Genomic DNA, 20,660 nt, shown 5'->3' on the forward strand with positions numbered 1-20,660 from the left:
AATCTACTTCTAAATTCTTCTTTCCTGGAGTATATTTTATTTCATCTTTCGTAGAAGTTTTTTCTACTTTATTTTTATTTTCATTTTTCAAGCACTGTTTCTGTGTTATTTGTATGTCTTCATTTTTATTCTGATCTTTTGAAATATCTTCTAATTTAACCAAATTTACAACTTTTAATTGTTCATCTGCATTTTCATTCGATTTTAATACTGGATTCCTGCTTAGACAATCTACTTCTAAATTCTTCTTTCCTGGAGTATATTTTATTTTATCTTTCGTAGAAGTTTTTTCTACTTTATTTTTATTTTCATTTTTCAAGCACTGTTTTTGTGTTATTTGTATGTCTTCATTTTTATTCTGATCTTTTAAAATATCTTCTAATTTAACCAAATTTACAACTTTTAATTGTTCATTTGCATTTTCCTTCGATTCTAATACTGGATTCCTGCTCATAAAATCTGCTTCGAAATTCTTCTTTTCTGGAGTATATTTTATTTTATATTTTGTAGAAATTTTTTTCACATGATTTTTATTTTTAATTTTATCACTAGTTCTTAAATTTCCATGTCTTCTTTGATTATCTTCTAATCGTTTTCTTTGATCATCTTCTGATTTTTCTCTCTCACTTCGAACATATTGTAGTAATTGTTTTAATACATCTAATGTTTCATAATCCATTTCCAATTAACAAAATTGTCGTTTTATAACGTGGTAATATTTTCCTTTTGAAAATTAAGTGTAAATAATATGTAAAGTGGGTGTATAATAATAAAATAAACAATGTGTTGCTTTGTAATTAAAGTTTATTCTTAATTTATCTTTATAATAATTTTTATATCTATCTATCTATCTATCTATCTGATTCTGACAGTTAATTTTTCCTATCGGATCTCTTTTGTTTAATTCTGTGCGACGCATGCGGCATCTGGTGGTAGAACTGTTTTATGTAGGTACTTTTTGTAAGTACTTAATAAAATGTATAGGTAGGTACCTAGTTATTTTATTACATATATATATATATATATATATATATATATATATATATATATATATATATATATATATATATATATATATATATATATATATATATATATATATATATATATATATAAGTTCAAACATCTCACGATAAAAAAATTCCAATTAATATTTTACTTATTTAATATTTTTGTGATAAACATGTCAAAATTTTGAATGAAACTTAAAAATTTATACCTGCATTCTAGCACGCAATTGGATAGTGCATAGTTTTATACTGACATCTCAACATAGATGAAGAAGAATATGGTCTAGGTCTAGGAAGTCTATGAATTCACAGGGCTAATGACCTGTCACAGGATGATTTAAATGATCACTTTATGCATGTGTAACATTTGCTATTCTACCCATGATTGACAACTAAACGACTCAGATATTGAAACTTATGTGTCATTAAATTTATACATTTTTTCATATGTGAGTTTTCGTCATCATCTTTGATAGAATTAAGTATGCTTTTTTATCCGGCACAGACCCTTATAAAACGTATGTAAGATTATTTTTGAATTATTGTGACATGATTATAAATTTTAATTTAACTTGATTGACTTGTTATTATTATTGTGTCCACATCATTGTTCACAAATAAGAGTTATTTAAATTTTTAAGCCTAGGTATTTACAGGGATTACGACCAATCCTAGGCTGGTTTAAGTACACACTCAAAATATTGTTGTTTTAAGCTCTTATATTAGTCATAAAGGTTCTAAATTATCTCGATATTTCAAAAAGCTATCTTATATTTCGCTTTAATTACATCAACTATACCTGCGCTTTCACTAATGATTACAATAACTAGCTAACTAACAGACCATCATGCTACTTCTCCGCAGGGGTAGGCAGAGAGAATAGAACGCCACACCAATCATTATTCGCAAAAAGCCTTCGCCCCTCTCATTCATGCATCGCCTCACACATAACCGCCGATTAATGCGACATCTGACCTGCCACATTTAAGTATTAGAAATACATGATCATGCAGAGATTTCCGTGGTCTTCGTCTGATTCTGTTTCAAAAACATTTGTGTACCAAAATTGAAATATTTGTTATATGTTTTTAAGCATTGATTTACATGCCAAAACCATCTCAACACGCTTTTCTTAATTAAATCGATAATGCTTATCTCAGCTTTGCATTATTCTTTTATCACCATTCGAGTTCTATAATTAACCGCATTTATGAATAAAATTGATAATATACTATTTTTGGCAAAATAAACAAATTTCTGATTAAATATCAATATTACAAATAATTTATAAGACTTTATGTTTTAAATTTTGACATTTTTGTGTAAATATTATAATTATCACAAAAATATGTTTTTTAATTTAAAAAATTGGTAAAAAATAGGTGGAATTATATATATATATTTATCTATATACAACTATATATTATATATTTTATATATATTTATATGTATATATATATATATATATATATATATATATATATATATATATATATATATATATATATATATATATATTTATATATGTATATATATATATATATATATATATATATATATATATATATATATATATATATATATATATATATATATATATATATATGATATATATATATATATATATATATATATATATATATATATATATATATATATATATATATATATATACATATACAACTATAACGCCGTTTCACCGCAGGGGTAGGCAGAAAGGATGGAACGCCACATTCTTCTTTCCTGACATACACTCCTCGCCTCCTTCACATCCATACATCTAGTCATACATGCCCTCCGATTACGCAGGCTTTTCACACCACTAGATTTTAGGTTCTGATTGATCTGATTGTGCCAAGTATTTTTCGGCCGTCCTCGTTCTGTGTTCCCGCTCACCTTCGCCACATATATTTCTTAGTCATTCTCTTGCTCCATTAGCTTCACAGTCCATACCACCTTAAAGCACTCTTCCTCATCTTTTATTACTATTATAACATTATTTTTGGAATTTGTACTTAAACCAACATATGAAAAGTCGTAATAAGCCTTATAAATACCAGGGCATTCTTCTTAATTTTTGTTTGTTAGGATGTTACAATACTAATTTTATTTTACATACTTTGTTTTCTTGTTATGTTTTTAAAAAATCCATCAAAATAATTTCTTTAATGTTTTTTTTTTTTTTTTTTAGGATTTTCACGGAGTGTGTGGAAGTTTTTTGGTGAGAGTATTTTAATGTTTCTAATGTTTTTGATTTAATATAAACCCTGATGATGGCAAAGTTTTTGTTGAAACCGGTAGGTTAAATTGTATAACAAAGTTACTTCATTTTATAAAGTTTATCAAAATAATATTTGCGATTCTTACTCTTTCTAGTTTATCGACAAACTTCATTATCCTGAGTTCCATGGTCCTCCTCCTGGGTGCTCCTTTGGTAGCCCCGAGGGTACGAAGCCACGTGGAAAGCAGACGACGCTGGTCCTTCCAAAGCTCACCTTCAGCGCAAATAATCCCTTAAAAAAATTAATAATATCATCGATTTATTTTTATTTTCCATCGTACACATAATTGCAAACAAACAGTTACACTCTTAAAAACAGGCCACAAGGCCTACACCAAGAAGAAGAAGAAGAAGAAGAAGAAGAAGAAGTAGAAGAAGAATAAGAAGAAGAAGAATACTCTTTTTCTTCTTCATAATTATTCAAATTACAATTTTAAATTCTCATTCATTTTTCGAGTCTACTGAGCAGACTCAAAATATAAGTGTTTGTGTTGACATTTAATATGTAATTTGAAATGGAGTTCTACAAGTTAAAAGCCAAATCTATAAATAATATAATATAATTGATTTTTTCGTCAGCCTTCGTGGTCTAATGGTTAGCGTGCTCAGTAATTGGAGGACCCGGTTTCTGAATTACACCATTATTATTGTTTGTTTAGACCTCAAACGTTGAAACCGTAATAGTGGTTTGTATCTATACATGTTTTAGTCTGGGGTCTGAGGGATTTATAAAAAGTATTGATAATAATGGAGTAACAGTGGAAATATATTAACTTATTAATATTCAACACAACAGAATTAAATGTTTATATATATATATATATATATATATATATATATATATGTTTATATATATATATATATATATATATATATATATATATATATATATATATATATATATATATATATATATATATATATATATATATATATATATATATATATATATATATATATATATATATATATATATATATATATATATATATATATATATATATATATATATATATATATATGTATATATATATATATATGTATATATATATATATATGTATATACATGAATATATATAAATAGTAAGATAAACTTAAGTCAATGTCAGAATTAAAAATATCCCTAACTAAAAAATCTGACGTGATACATTTTTTTGCTTTCGTTTTTAAATTCAGCTATGCAAAGTGCATAAGGATCGGTATTTATATACCAGTTACAAAATTAAAATTGTAAATTATTGGCCAGTGTTATTACCGAATTATTTTCCCTACAAGAAGATTTGTGAAAACATGATTTTGATTTTTTTCATTTAATTTATAATTAATCACTTGCTTTTTAAAAACAATATTAAGTGTGTGTATATTATATTTAAAAGGTAACGTTATCTTTTTGACTGTAATGCCAACCTTGGACGCATTGTACACAACTTGGTAATAATTCACGTTTTATCAATGTTTTCGGAGTATTTTTTCATTTCTCTCATTGTTTTTATGAAATAAAAACTGAATTACGTGAAAATAACAGATAATAATACGCAATTCTGCTTAAATGCACGCACCATAAATTTTTTATCTTATTATTTGCGAAAAATGCGTGTACAGATTATGCATAAACCCTTGAGAATGAAAATGTGCTATGTACGCTTTAATTTTACGAATCAAGTTAACAATATATTTTTTTTATTGTATTAATTGTAAAATCAAACACGAGTCTACAAAAAATACAAAAGTTGTATTTTATTGTTATAAAATACAAAAAAATAGTATAATGACAATTGTTTCGCCTAGTTATGGCATTTTCAAACGAATGTTCCGTCAGTCCATTTAATCTTCACATTCGTTTGAAAATGCCGTAACTTGTCGAAACAACAGTCAAAATATAATTTTCTATGTGTTTTTTACCAATAAAATACAACTTAGTAGACTTAAAAAATCTGTGTTTAATTTAACAATTAATACATGAATTAAAATGGAGTTCTACAAATTTAACGCCAAATCATTTTTTTTTTTAAATCTTACCCTAGATGAAGCGATATATGGAAGTTCCATTCTATCCATGATTCACAAGCCACACTGCTCAATTTTCGAAACTGTTACATATATCATTAATCTGTGCATATGAGTTTACAACTGCTATCTATGTTGGATTGAGAAAGCTTTTATTTAGCAGAGACCCTTTTTGAATGTTTGCAAGATCCAAACCCCGGATTATTTATGCAAATTGTTATGTTTTAATACATTGCCATGGTCTATGATATGATATGCCTTACGATTTGTATAAAAATCGTAATCATAGTAAGCAAAAAAATATGGGTTAAATTTGGACGTAGATCAATATTGTTTTGAATATGCATTTTATTAAATATGCGTATGATTTTTCAAGGTGATATGTTACAAGATGTTATTCATTTTTAAAAATTAATAATAATTTGATAAGAAAAGTACATTAGCGATAAAAAAATGCTAACTCTGTTATGAAAAAAAAATGGTAAAAGTATTTTTTTATATATATATTTAACATCTACTGATAAAAATCGCACAAAAATATTTTGCAATGAAAACCAATTAATATATTTTTATATCGCTCACTCCTTTCATGAACGTCATTAATCAAAAAACTTGATTTTAAAGGAGAACGTTTTTAAAGTTTAAAAATATAATACAATGTATAAAATTAAAAATAAATATCAAGCCACTTATTGACCTTTTTACTGTGCAACAGATCTTTTTAGGTATAACCTGAAGGTTATTTCTCCATTTGAAAAATATTTAGTATATTTCAAAAAATAATTAAGCAATACTTTTTCTTCAAAATGCAAAAACAACACTTTCTGCCCTGTCGTGGGTAAATGTTTTGTTAAAAATATGCTGCTTTTGCTGGGATATAATACATTTTTTGGGCATTCCGACAACATGCACAACTGAAATGAGACGATGTTTGATTGATGACGTTCTTGAAAGGAGTGAGCGATATATTCTCTCAACATTTTTGAAGAATAATATGGAATCCTGGATATTTACAGGGCTTATAACCTATCATAGGCTGGTAAAGTGATCACATTACACATGTGCAACCTTCGCAATTCTACCCATGAATGACGACGACTCTACTCAAATTTTAACTACTAGATATATATTCAATCTTATGACGTTTACATATGAGTTCACAAGAGCAGTCTATGTTGGATTGAAAAAACATTTATTTAGCAGAGAACCTTTTTGGATGTATGCAAAATCCGAACCCCGGATTATTTTTACATCCCGGAATATGGCTGAGAACATGATTTTAAATTTTATGCAGCTTACAATTTGACCAGTTATTTTTACATTTTTAGCGTGTCTAAATACGTGATTACAAATCAAATTTTTCAGCCCTTGTTTCGGAGTTATTTTAAACATATATTTTTTGACATCTCGAGATAGATGAAACAGAAGATGGAAATCTGGGTATTTACAGGGCTTATGATCTCTCATAGGCTTTTTCTCGTATCCTTCATCAGAAGTTTCCCAATATGTAAAAATAATGTAGAGTTTGGATCTTTTATACATACAAAAAGGTCTCTGCTTAATAAAGGCTTTGTCAATCCAACATAGATGGCTTTTGTGAACTTATATGTACAGCATAATGAGATTAATGATATACGTAGGAGTTCCGAAATTTAAGTAGTGTGGTTACCAATCGTGGGTAGAATAGTGAATGTTGCACGTATGTAAAGTGATCATTCAACCAGCCCATGATAGGTCATAAGCCCTGTAAATACTCATACATTCATATTCTTATTCCCCTACGTTGAAATTTCAAAAAAAATATGAAAAAAATATTATTTTCTGGTATTCATTCTCCACCTCCGTGGTGTAATGGTCAGCACGCTCAGCCCGGAGGTCCCGGGCTCGATTCCCAGTAAGGCGGTCAAATAAAAAATGTTTTTTTACTCTTATATTTATCCAATATTACCCTGGACTGGTTTCTGAAGCGAATGGCTGATGACTTTTCCTTAATGTGTTAACGATCAAGATAACAATGCATTTATATGATGCTGTGCCCTATGCACTATTGGGGTGTGGATAAGGGTTTGAATGAAAATGAAAAAAAAAAATTATTCATCACAACCCCAATACACTTAAATATCTTGCTGAAAACTCTATGAAGCTTTCAGATCATGGTATATTACTTTGTTGTTTTCAGGACAGATCACTTTCTATTCCTTGTTTAAGGGATCGTATTTCGACTGCATTCAGTCTTCGGTTAAGGGTTCGAAGATTCATTGTATAATATTTTTTTTTGTATTTTTTCCATTTTGTGATTTCAATATTTGTGATTGTCAATCATGGGTTTAACAGTGAATCACTAAACCATCGTTTTACAGATTTATGAAATGTTAAGACGTAATAAAAGTGATTTAAATAACATGATTTAATATGAAATAATCTCGAAAAAATGGGTCATAAAAAAATGGTAAACAACGAAATATCGAAAGAAGTATTAAGTCAGCCGATGCAGCACAAGAATAAACATCGTCAGGGCAAGGCCAAACGGTGCTATATAATTTGATAAAACATGTTATTCAAATACATTTTTTGAGATATTTTGCGGGTTATTAACTTCATTATTCGGGGGTCAAATGTCACGGCTAAATCGATATGCATTTTAATGAATTATTTTAAATATTTTCCCTCATACCTTAATTGTATCTTATATGTTGGTATGTTTATGTGAATATTATTATGAACTGAATTAATGTCATTCAACAACAGTTAACAAGGAATATATATATATATATATATATATATATATATATATATATATATATATATATATATATATATATATATATATATATATATATATATATATATATATATATATATATATATATATATATATATATATATATATATATATATATATATATATATATATATATATATATATATATATATATATAAATATATATATATTTATATATGCATATATATATATATATATATATATATATATATATATATATATATATATATATATATATATATATATATATCCTTGGTAACTGTTATTGTATTACATTAATTCAGTTCCTAATAACATTCACATAAACATACCAACATATAAGATACAATTAAGGTATGAGGGAAAATATTTAAAAAAATTCATTAAAATGCATATCAATTTAGCCGTGACATTTGACCCCCAAATAATGAAGTTAATAACCCGCAAAATTTAATATTTCTTTGGGAGTAACCTCTTGTATATCGTATTGGAGATGCCATTCTATTGCCAAGGAAGACAAGAGTTGTGTAGAAAATTACTAAACAATCCTTCAACAGTTTTTGCATTAAATACTACAAAAGGTCTGGGATTCCATACAAACTGCTTAGTGTAGAAAACTTTAACTTCACTTCTGGACTTTCATTCCTATTAACTTTTTAAAATCGGCCGTTAATCCATATTTTCTGAAAGATATGATATCAAATATTTATATAATAAAATGATAATAAATTTGAATAACTTATATAGCGCCATTTTCGTGAAATAATACCTGAAGGGCGCTTCACTGTGAACGAATTGGGTAAAATATTATGGTGGAAACGATTTAGCAAACAAATGTGTTTTAAGTCTTTTAATAAAGATCATCTCACTCTCACTATTTCTTACCATTGGTGGAAGAGCATTGTCGGGTACGCAACAGCAAAGTCACGCTCGCAAAATTTAGTGCATTGTTTGCGAGATGGTAAGATCACTTTGCCCATTGCAGATGTTGTAGCCGATCGAAGCGAGAGACGTCTATCAACATAGATATATATTTATTTATATATATATATATATATATATATATATATATATATATATATATATATATATATATATATATATATATTGTATATATATATATATATATATATATATATATATATATATATATATATATATATATATATATATTTATATATATATATATATATATGGGGTAGGCAGGGAGAATAAAAACGCTACACCAATCTGTCTTTGCAAATAGTTTTTGCCTCTTTCACATGCATGCATCTCCTCATACATACCCGACGATTATTACATTTTTAAAGATATATTTTGGGTTAAAAACTTCATTATTCGGGGGTCAAATGTCACGGCTAAATTGATATGCATTTTAATGAATTATTTTCAATATTTTACGTCATACCTTAGTTAAAAACTCAAGCACTCGGAATAATACACTAAGTAGTTTGAAATGTCATATTTATGTGGTTACAAAAGTAAATTCAACATCGGAGACCACCGGAGAAGTCATATGTCTGTTCACGTTCGATTTTTTAAAAGAATGTATCTTGGGTATACTTGCAAAAAACGTTAACTCGAAAATATGTAATTTTGACTTAATGATGCTTTTTATTTAAGTTATCAACGTTCTCTAAACCGGTAAAATACACTAGGAAATGTCATATTTATGTGGTTTTAAAGGTGAATTCAACTTAAAGTTTTGTAGCGGGTATTTTATTCAGTATAAAAGCTTAAAAGAAAAGGGATTTTTCAAACAGGGAGTTAACGTTTTTTTGCCAGTGTTTTTTTTTTTGTTTTTTTTTTTTTTAAGTAAATGTAAATATGGAAAAAAAAAATTTATAATCTTTTGTAACTCCTTTTACCTTTCAATAACTCTTTTCTTCTCGAAACCATATAATTGTATCGCAGAAAAACTTATTTTTTCTATACAAAAACGGGGTTTTAAGTAAATAAATAAATTATGTAAAATATTACCTGGATTTAGAGAAAATTCAGTTGCGACTTAACGGTTACTGGGGCTTAAGAAATAACAGCGGGTACGATGGTAAGGAAAGGGAATGCAGGTGTAATAATAGTTAATAAATAAATATAAAATAAATATCACATTTATTACATCTTGACCGAATGTAAAATAATTATATCTTGAATTAATTTTCCAATTAACAGGAATTGAACCCGCAACGTCAGATTCGCAGATTACGCCTACCTGAGAAATGTATCTTACCACGACAAACATTTTTTACAAAAATATATACATATGTGCAAATGTAAATGTTTGTATATTATATATATATTTATATATATATATATATATATATATATATATATATATATATATATATATATATATATATATATATATATATATATATATATATATATATATATATATATATATATATATATATATATATATATATATATATATATAAATATATATATATATATATATATATATATATATATATATATATATATATATATATATATATTTATATATATATATATATATATATATATATATATATATATATATATATATATATATATATATATATATATATATATATATATATATATGTATATATATATAAATATATATATATATATATATATATATATATATATATATATATATATATATATATATATATATATATATATATATATGTATATATATATATATATATATATAAATATATTTATATATTTATATATATAAATATATATATATATATATATATATATATATATATATATATATATATATATATATATATATATATATATATATATATATATATATATATATATATATATATATATATAAATATATATATATATATATATATATATATATATATATATATATATATATATATATATATATATATATATATATATATATATATATATATATATATATTTATATATATATATATAAATATATATATATATATATATATATACATATATATATATATATATATATATATATATATATATATATATATATATATACATATATATATATATATATATATATATATATATATATATATATATATATATATATATATATATATATATATATATATATAAATATATTTATATATATATATATATATATATATATATATATTTATATATATATATATATATATATAAATATATATATATATATATATATATATATATATATATATATATATATATATATATATATATATATATATATATATATATATATATATATATATATATATATATATATATATATATAAATATATATATATATATATATATATATATATATATATATATATATATATAAATATATATATATATATATATATATATATATATATATATATATATATAAATATATATATATATATATATTTTGGCTAGCTTACTTTAAAATTTGTGTTATTTTATTTTGTGCATTTCAAAATGTATATATGTAAATTTTCAACTGTGTAAAATCTATGTTAAAAAGTCGAATGGTGAGCATATTTGTCCTACTGGAATCAACATCACACACACACATACACACACACCCTCTTACACACATTTTCTCTCATAAATACGTGTTTATTTGCTAGATCTGCACTAAATATTTTGTACTAATCTTTATGTTTCTGTGGTTTACTTTAATTGGCTTGTTTAATGTATACCTTTTAATGTTTTGTTTTACATTTGTTGCTGTTGTTAACCCAAATTAAAATATATAAAAAAATTAACAATCAAAAATTAAAATATACTTTTAGCCTATGACGGTCGTCAGCTCCGTAAATGACCAGACTTCCATATTCTTCATCTTTGATGCGATGTAAAAAAAAATGTATGAAAAATAACTTCTAGAACTAATGCTGAAATCTATGTCTTTCACAAATTCTCAATAGCATCATCATAAACCAAAATTCCAAATGTAGGAAGTTTTTAACTATTTAAAAAAAAAAGATCCAATCAGTACATACATACATTATAAAGAAGCGATGGAAGTGGAGTGATGTTTAGTAAGTTAATATTTTTTTAATATACAATACATATTTCACACATCGTTGTATTGTTATTTTATTTTTTGATAAATTATAAATGGAAAGATGTTTTGTATACCGAATGTGGCTGTCTGAAAACCTCTGAAATCCGGAATAAACTTTTATTATTATTATTACTACCTCTATAAATTGTTTTAATATCTGTGCCAATGCTATTGGGATTATATTACACAAAACGCAGAAAAAAAATGCATTTTACGTGGTCATCGACTTAAATTCTGCCATGATGCATTTCGATCTAACCTTGCCCTAGGTCGTTGATGCTCCTTTTTGAGTGCATATTTACCAGGAACCGACCTACGTTTGGGGTTATTTCATCCGACAGAACGGATCAAAGGGAGAGAGCGACTCCGGGAAAGGTCGGTTATTGCGCCGGAAAGAGCTTTCAAAAGCGTTGTTTTGGGGTGGCCGTTAGAACGGCCCCAAGAAAAAAGAAGATTTCGTGGTATTTATTTATATTATTATTTATTAGCATTTTTTATAAATGAGTTCTGCCAACTGCCGTACTAGCGGTGTGTACTAAATTTACATGTTAAACCATTACTATTTGATTAATTGAGTTTGATAGATAACACATCGTTCTTCAGTAATTCTTTGTCTGTCCAATTGGCCAGACCATGAAATGAATTACCTCTCCTTGTAAAAAACGCACCTTCTCTAAAAAAAATTACGAAGCGTCTGAGACCTAACTGTCCATCAAACTTCCTCCCTTAGTTTTCCCTCTAACTCATTCCCTAAACTCCCGTTTTCCTTTGCCCTCCTTATTATCATCTTTTGTAATTTATGTTTTTTTTAATGTTCAAGAACTATCTACTCTCTGATTGCAAACAGCTACGCATGGTATCAAACGTTTTGATCATTATCACTTGTCTGTTTTTGGTTGGTTGGAAGATATTGCTTTTAAGCATTAAGCCCGCTAATGTACTTATTTTTTTCTATACATGAGGTTGAAATAAACAAATTATTAAAATTTTCAGTCGTCTCCCAGTACGTAACATAATCCGGTCAGAATCTTGCGTACATATACATAAGAGTCTCTGCTAAATAAAAGCTTTCTCAAACCAAACATAGATGCTGCCGTGATCTCAAACATAAAGCGTCATGAGATTTATGATGAATGTATGAGTTCCAAAAATTTTAGTAGTATGGTTGTCAACCATGGGTAGAATTATGAATGTTACTGAATTTTTGTGAAAAAATTTGTTTGTGTAAAGTGATCACTTAAATAACCTATGATAGGTCATTTTTATACTTCCAATTTCTTCACATATGTTAAAATGTTAAAAAGTGTAAAGATTCGTTATTTATTGATTTTATTGATAAAGGGCGTAGGATAACAATATTTTTTACCAAACTTTGTATATATATATATTTAAATTTTTTTGATTTTTAATAAAATACAACTACATATACATTTTTTTCTAAATTGATTTTATTTAAATGATGACCGGGTTTCATCTTCACCGACATCAACAGACTGGTGGGAAATTCCATGTTAAATATATACAACAAGGCGGGAGTACAAAATCTGACAAATGAATTAAAATTTAATGCATTATAATAATAAATACATACAAGTTTATTTGATGCCATTTTGAGCTGGGAAGTATGTAGAAGATAAAGTCAATTTTTAGGACATCCTTTATTTGACGCGCCAATATGTGGACATGCATCCCAATGCGACAACAGACAAACCTGTACGTGTTGCCACCACTTAATCTCTATCTTTGGGTGTTTTATATGCACGTCACTGAGTAATAAACAATTACCTAAGTGAAAAAACAACGCTGCTTACATCATTGCATCAGCAAGGTTAAATTCTGTCATTGGTATACGGTGCGGAATGTATATTGTTGTATTATTGTCTTTGAATTAAGTATAAAAATCAAACAATTCGCTCACTCCTTTCAAGAAAGTCATACATCAAAAATCGTCAATTTTCAGTTGTGCATGTTTTCGGAATGCCAAAAAAATGTAATATATCCCAGCAAAAGAGGCAAATTTTTAACTTAATATTTACCCGCTACAGGGCAGAAAATGTTGTTTTTGCATTTTGAAGAAAAAGTAGTAAGTATTTAATTATTTTTTTTAAATTTACTAAATATTTTTCAAATGGAGAAAAAACCTTCAGGTTTTACCTACAAAGATCTGTTGCACAGTAAAAAGTTCAATAAGTGGCTTGATATTTATTTTTAATAGTGTTATATTTTTAAACTTTAAAAACGTTCTTCTGAAAAATCAAGTTTTTTTTATTTATGACGTACTTGAGAGGAGTGAGCGAATTGTTAAAGACCATTTTTGAGTTAATCTGTGTAAACACGGCTAAATTCGAGAACCGCAGACGTTCTCATTAACAAGAGAAAAAATAATCTGATTTGTATTTTTACTCGTTGATGAGAACATCTCTGTTCGCAATATTTTTTGGTGTGTGTCCAAATGCTTGTTAACGAATCTTGTACTCAGAGTAGTGTGGTTGTCAATAGAATTATAGGTACAACATTTTGAGTGTGTCCAAATACTTGTTCACAAAATCTAGATTATCTCTAAATTACAGGAGTTATTTTCATATTATTTTTTGACATCTCATCAAAGATGAAGAATTAATATAGAATTTCCAAGAATTTTAGTAGTGTGGTTGTCAATAATGGGTAGAATTGGTGAATGTTACTCGTGTGTAGAGTGATCACTTAAACCATCATCAGCCCCGTAAATGCCCAGACTTCCATATTCTTCTTCATCTTTGATGAGATGTCAAAAAATAATATAGAATTATGGGTGATCACTTACCAGCCTATCATAGCCTAGACAGATCATATTCTTCTTCATCTATGTTAAGATGACAAAATGTAAAAATAATTCCTAAGGAAGTAAGCCAAATTTGTGAACAAGTATTTGAAAACACCAACAACAAAAAGATTTAATAAAATAACCTGGTCAAATTATAGGCAGCATAAAAATATAAAATCACGTTTACAGGTGACATAAATTAATCGTAATCATTCAGTTGGATAAACAACACAATTCATATTTATAAAAAAAACGTAACGTCACTTCCCCGCAGGGGTAGGCAGAGAGAATTGAACGCCACACCAATCTGTCAAACGATTTTATCCTCGTACACATTTCATGCATCTCCTCCCGCCGATTATATTCCTCCTGACCTGACCACTTTCAAGTATTTGAAATACTTGATTATACCAAGCTTTCCTTGGACTTCCTCTGCCTCTAATATCAACCACATTCGCTTCATAAATATGTTTTCTTTCTTGATTCATTCGATTCGCGTGCCCAAATCATCCCAAAACACCTTTCTTAATTGTATAAGCAATTCATCAATAGTTATATTCAAATTAAATTTCGCTACCCTTAATTTGAATATATTTCTCATACTTTGCTCTATCAGACAGCAGGATTAATCTACACAAAACCGCAATAAAACGATATAAGATTCTAAATATCGTCTTCTTGGTGTCTGGCCTAAAAAACACAAGATGCTGGTTAAAAGAAATATTATATTCTGCCGTAGAAAAATATTAATCACACCCCCTCTTGACGTCTTAAGTATCGCCAATTTTTCAAAAAAAGGTTAATCTAGAAATCGATTAAATTCAACCCTTTCATTTAATTTACACTCCATTCTCTGTTGCAGAATTAATGATAACTATTAATATCTTACAGGTTTTTTTTCTCTTCAATATACTTAGCGTTACCCTCTGAGGAATTTAAAATGAATATACAAAATTGTACCCCGTAGTGTAGCGGTCAGGAAGGTTTATACACATTTTATGCAAGCTTAATTTAAACATGTTTTGAATATTGAAAGCATTAACTTTGTGGATCATATTGATATATTATTTCGAGAAATAAAAATACTTTACTAATTATATATACTTAAAAATACTGATCCACTCACATTTTTATTAACCAACTAGTTTCGGCAACAACCTGTTGCCCTCTTCAGGGTTTCATTTATTACTAATATTTCATTTATTAGTAATAAATGAAACCCTGAAGAGGGCAACAGGTTGTTGCCGAAACTAGTTGGTTAATAAAAATGTGAGTGGATCAGAACACAAAGTATTTTTATTTCTCGAAATAATATATTAATTTAAACATTTTTTAAACGCACTAAACTATTTTTTAATACGTAGATACTGCTCTTCTTCATCTTTTTTTTATATTGTGCCCATTTTCTAAAAGGTGGAGTGTTCTATGACCCGGTTTAAAATTAAGGGTACTAAGATAAGTAATTCACAGTCAAAAATATAGTTTTTATAGATAGAGTAATTACATATTTTTTTTTTAATTTACTTTAAAATTATTTTACTTTCACATTTTGTATGTGAAATTGTATAAATACATATTTTACATTCGTGAATATAAGTAAATCCATGGAAATAGGTTTTGCATTTACTACTATTGTAAAATAGAGATACATAATTTTAACTTAAAATGATGCTTTTTGGCAAAACATGTATGAAGTGAATACAATTTTGCGGAATTTGGATAATGAATATCTCTGTAAAGAAAGGAGATAGAGCACAATATGTGATTGTAAATGATAGAGGCCAGTTATAAGAATGCTTTGAGCTGTGTTAAGCCAAACAGCCGCAACATGAGTTACAGCTAGTTGCCTAGTTAGCTAGTAGACCAGGGTTAATCCCTTTTAAAAACACCACGAGGCCTATACCAAGAAGTAGAAAAAGAAAAAAGCTTACTAACTAACTAACCATCACGCTGCTTAGGCAGAGAGAATAGAACGCCACACCGCTCAGTCTTTGCAAACATTTTTCGCCTCTTCCACGTTCATGCATCTCCTCATACATACCCGCCGATTGTTAGGACTCCTAACCTGACCGCTTTCAAATATTTGACATACCTGATTTTGCCAAGTTTTTTTCGGTCTTCCTATGCTCTTTTTTTTTGCAATTACATTCGCCTCATAAATTTGTTTTACCGTTCATTCCTCACTCATTCGTTCTACGTGTCCAAACCATCTCAACATACCTTTCTAAATTTTAAACCATAATGCCCAAATTCTTTCCTTATACCACCATCGAACCCGACATCGAACCGTAATATTTATTCAATTATTTGATCTACAATATATCGTAGTCGTACAGGAGAAAGTGACTTACTAACAAAACATAAAATGTTCAGGAGGACCATTTATATCACTTTTGCTTGGCAAGAAAATAAACATCAATGCAGTTAGTCATTTTTAAGAAGTCAATATATTATACTTACAAGTTTAAAATCCTTTGGGATTTTTTTCAGGGCAATATTAAGCCAGTAAGATATCAAATAGTCAATGATCACGTTTTTGTAAGAAATGCATTTGGTCACTTTCTCCTGTATGACTACGATATATGTATTATTATTTTATCGATAATGCTTATCTCAGTTTTGCGTTCCTTCCTTATTTCAGTAATTAAACATCTATCATAAATCGTGGAACGTGGAAGAAGAATAATACATAAATACCTTGGCCTTCCATGATTCCGTGTGTCAAGTAGAGGGGAGCTCTTCCGGTGAAAGCATCCTTCGCGAAGGCTTCTCTGACCAGCTTGGGGTCGGTGAGGAGCACGGTCCTCACAGATCCCAGATAGAGCTCGCATATCCCCCCCTTGTACTTTCTGGCGATGGCGGTGAGGGACTTGTGCGCCGAGTTGGGGTCCAGGGACAGCAGAGAACCCACGAAAGGCAGGCCCAGAGGCCCGGGGGGCGCGAGAGTCCTGCGGCGCCAGTACACCCAGGACACTATCAGGAGGACGATGGGGAAAAAGTAGTACATTCCGAACGACATCATCATAGACGATCTGCAAAGAAATATATTTATTTTTTGATTTGGCGTTTAATTTTGCAACTCCATTTTGATTTATGTATTAATTCGGCTGTCCAAACTCAAATCACAGTAAGGGACTTTTTTTTTGTAGTACGTTTTTTTTGCATTTTTGGACTAAGTAGATTCTACTTAGTGATTTTCGTCGTCAATCGTGTCAATAAAAAAAATATAAAAATAAATCGAGACAAAAATACAATAACGATCTTCCCTTTGCTGACAAATATTATAGCAATCATATGTTTTTGTTGTTGACATTTTTAACAAATCTGTGGGATATTAAATATTATTTCGGCATAAATTAGACATGGGCGATCGAATTAAATCTTCTTCTAACCCTTATCAGCACCCAATGGTGCATAGGGCACTACATCGTCTAGAAGCAGTGTTATCGCAGGAAAGGCGATCAGCCTTCTGCTTCAGGTACCAGTCCAAGGTCATATTAAATAAATATTAACTGAAAAATCACTAATATTTATTTTTACCCTCTTGGGAATCGAACTCGGGACCTCCAGCATGGTAGGCTAGCGCGCTAACCCCTACACTGTGGAGGCGGGCTACTTCTTTCAAATAAATAGTTACTTAATTCGGTTCTTGAATTCGATGTTTTAAATCTAATCAGTGTACAAATTCGGCTGCGGAAAACATATTTCTAGCTCCGAATGTATTCGTAAATTTTATATAAAAATCTTCAGCTGGAATGAAGTACGTATAAACTTATGAAAAGTAACAAATACTTCTCTAAGAGAGTAACCGAGAGAGTATTGACTATCCTTTAGTAACACCTCCATATTAAATCAATCAATACATAAAATATTATCAAATGTTTAAACATATAAAATGCTATCGTTTCCCGCCATTTTACCACACAAGATGGCCGCACTTAAATGGTCACTATAACCAGCAGTGGGCCGCAGGGGCTCCCGCGAGCCTCTTTAAATTTGACTTGGGCCGGCGAGCCCCTTGTTAAATTAAGAGCGATCAGTATTTGGTAATAGAACATTAGTAACTACATTTACAACTAATATGTATTTGATTTTTTTAATTAAAGAATTTTCTACTTTGAAAAATGTCGTATCTATTTTTTGTCGTTTGTGCATATAAGTTTTTTTATTATCTTTAATTATTATCTAATTGGTTAGTTAAAACAAAACAATACACCTTCCCCTCACCCCTACCCCCTTCTCCCTCCACCCTCCGAGCCCCTTGTTAAAAAATTGGCAGCCCACCCCTGACTATAATCAAATTGTTTCGCTATCAACTTCATGTGTATTTTTTCATATCAATAATTTCATCTATTCTTACAATATTTATCGTTAAATCGATTGAAGCGTATATCATGGATTGCGTATGAAAACTAAAGTCGCAATAGGTAGGACATGTTGCGAGATGTGACCCCACAAGATGGACCCTTTAAATGTTGAGATGGAGACCTTGGGAGAATAAAAGAGGCGCCGGAAGACCTCATAAAAGATGGTCCGACGGCAGACGCTGTGGGGGGGTAAAAACTGGCTGCAAGCAGTAACAGATTGGAAAAAAATGAAGGGTTCGGAAGAAGCCTATATCTAAGAGTGAATAGTAGTACGAAAAATAAGAAAAGTTGGTCGAAAATCCGAACAAAAAATATTTTTTCGCAACTGTCAAAAATACAGAATGATTTTTAAGAACCATTTGTAGTAAAACGTAAATAAATTAATAAAAAAAATCAACTTACAGCAATTCAACAGGTACGATGTAGTCTTCAAGAAGGCAGAACAAGGAATGATCCACACAACTTTCGATGTCAGAGATATTGTGATTTTCGACTTAACATAGATAAAATATTACAGGATGTTATTTCAGAATACGTGATTAATCTTATTCTGGCGATTTGAAACAAGGAGCGGATTAGAATTAAAAGTTTTTATTTTTAAATATAATTTTTAAATAAAAGAAACGGTTTGAGCACGTGAAGCGATTGGATGAATTACTTGAAAAGGCTGATTGACCGATTTATATTGTGAGATAATGGGACGCTATCTACAGTTGGCCATCCGCATCAACAAGTTGTTCTCAGATATTACCCAGAAGACTCTTACATTTGTTAATTTTTGCATTATATTTTCCGCCACAGGAAATAAGTTTAAAAATAACCCCACATACTTAAAAAATGTTTTTATTTTTAACTTATAACTTTCGTTCTCTATGAAGTTCTCACCAAAAAATGAATGGTGTTGTCACTAGAAACGCATATACAACTTATAAAAAAGTTATTAGTTTATTTTTAAAATTATATTATTTTTAAATTATATTTTTTTTTTGTAGAATTATAAACTAACAGTGTATAATGAGATGTCGTAAGCCCAGTAAATACTTAGACTTTCAAAACTCCTCTCTCAATAACATCATCATTAGAAATCTTCAATTAATTACTGTTTATTTTACATTAAATATTTGTTTTTTTTTTTTAAATATAATTTCAAGAGAGCTACCCTCGTAATTCAGAATATGTGATTTAAAAAAGTACATTAATTGTTGATAAGTACATTTTAAATGTAACTATATTTAGTAATATTGTCGGTATATTGTCATATTATAAATAAATTTACGGTTGAACTAAAAATCAAGTAAATAAATAAATGTTGCCTATAAATTATATTTAAAAAAATGTACTTTGTCAATATGTAACTTGCACCCTTGAGGTGGTATTTTA

At 28.1% G+C, this 20,660-nt stretch overlaps 1 protein-coding gene across 1 annotated transcript in view; it reads right to left on the minus strand.

The window, feature by feature from the left end:
- LOC148310547 (cytochrome P450 306a1-like) overlaps nt 1-19,762 on the minus strand; it is a 33,135-nt gene extending 13,373 nt beyond the window's left edge. The window contains exons 1-3 of the mRNA XM_088258241.1: nt 19,683-19,762; nt 17,611-17,945; nt 3,378-3,523 (exon numbers count right to left, since the gene is read on the minus strand). Of these exons, the coding sequence (XP_088114367.1) occupies nt 3,378-3,523; nt 17,611-17,938 (474 nt within the window). The 5' untranslated portion in view covers nt 17,939-17,945; nt 19,683-19,762. The remainder of the gene's footprint in view (nt 1-3,377; nt 3,524-17,610; nt 17,946-19,682) is intronic.
- Nucleotides 19,763-20,660: the final 898 nt, after the last annotated feature.

The sequence above is a fragment of the Brachycentrus maculatus genome, unplaced genomic scaffold (genome assembly GCF_059751285.1).
Source record: "Brachycentrus maculatus isolate JH-2025_06_01 unplaced genomic scaffold, ASM5975128v1 h1tg000091l, whole genome shotgun sequence".
In the NCBI taxonomy this organism is placed as follows: domain Eukaryota; kingdom Metazoa; phylum Arthropoda; class Insecta; order Trichoptera; family Brachycentridae; genus Brachycentrus; species Brachycentrus maculatus.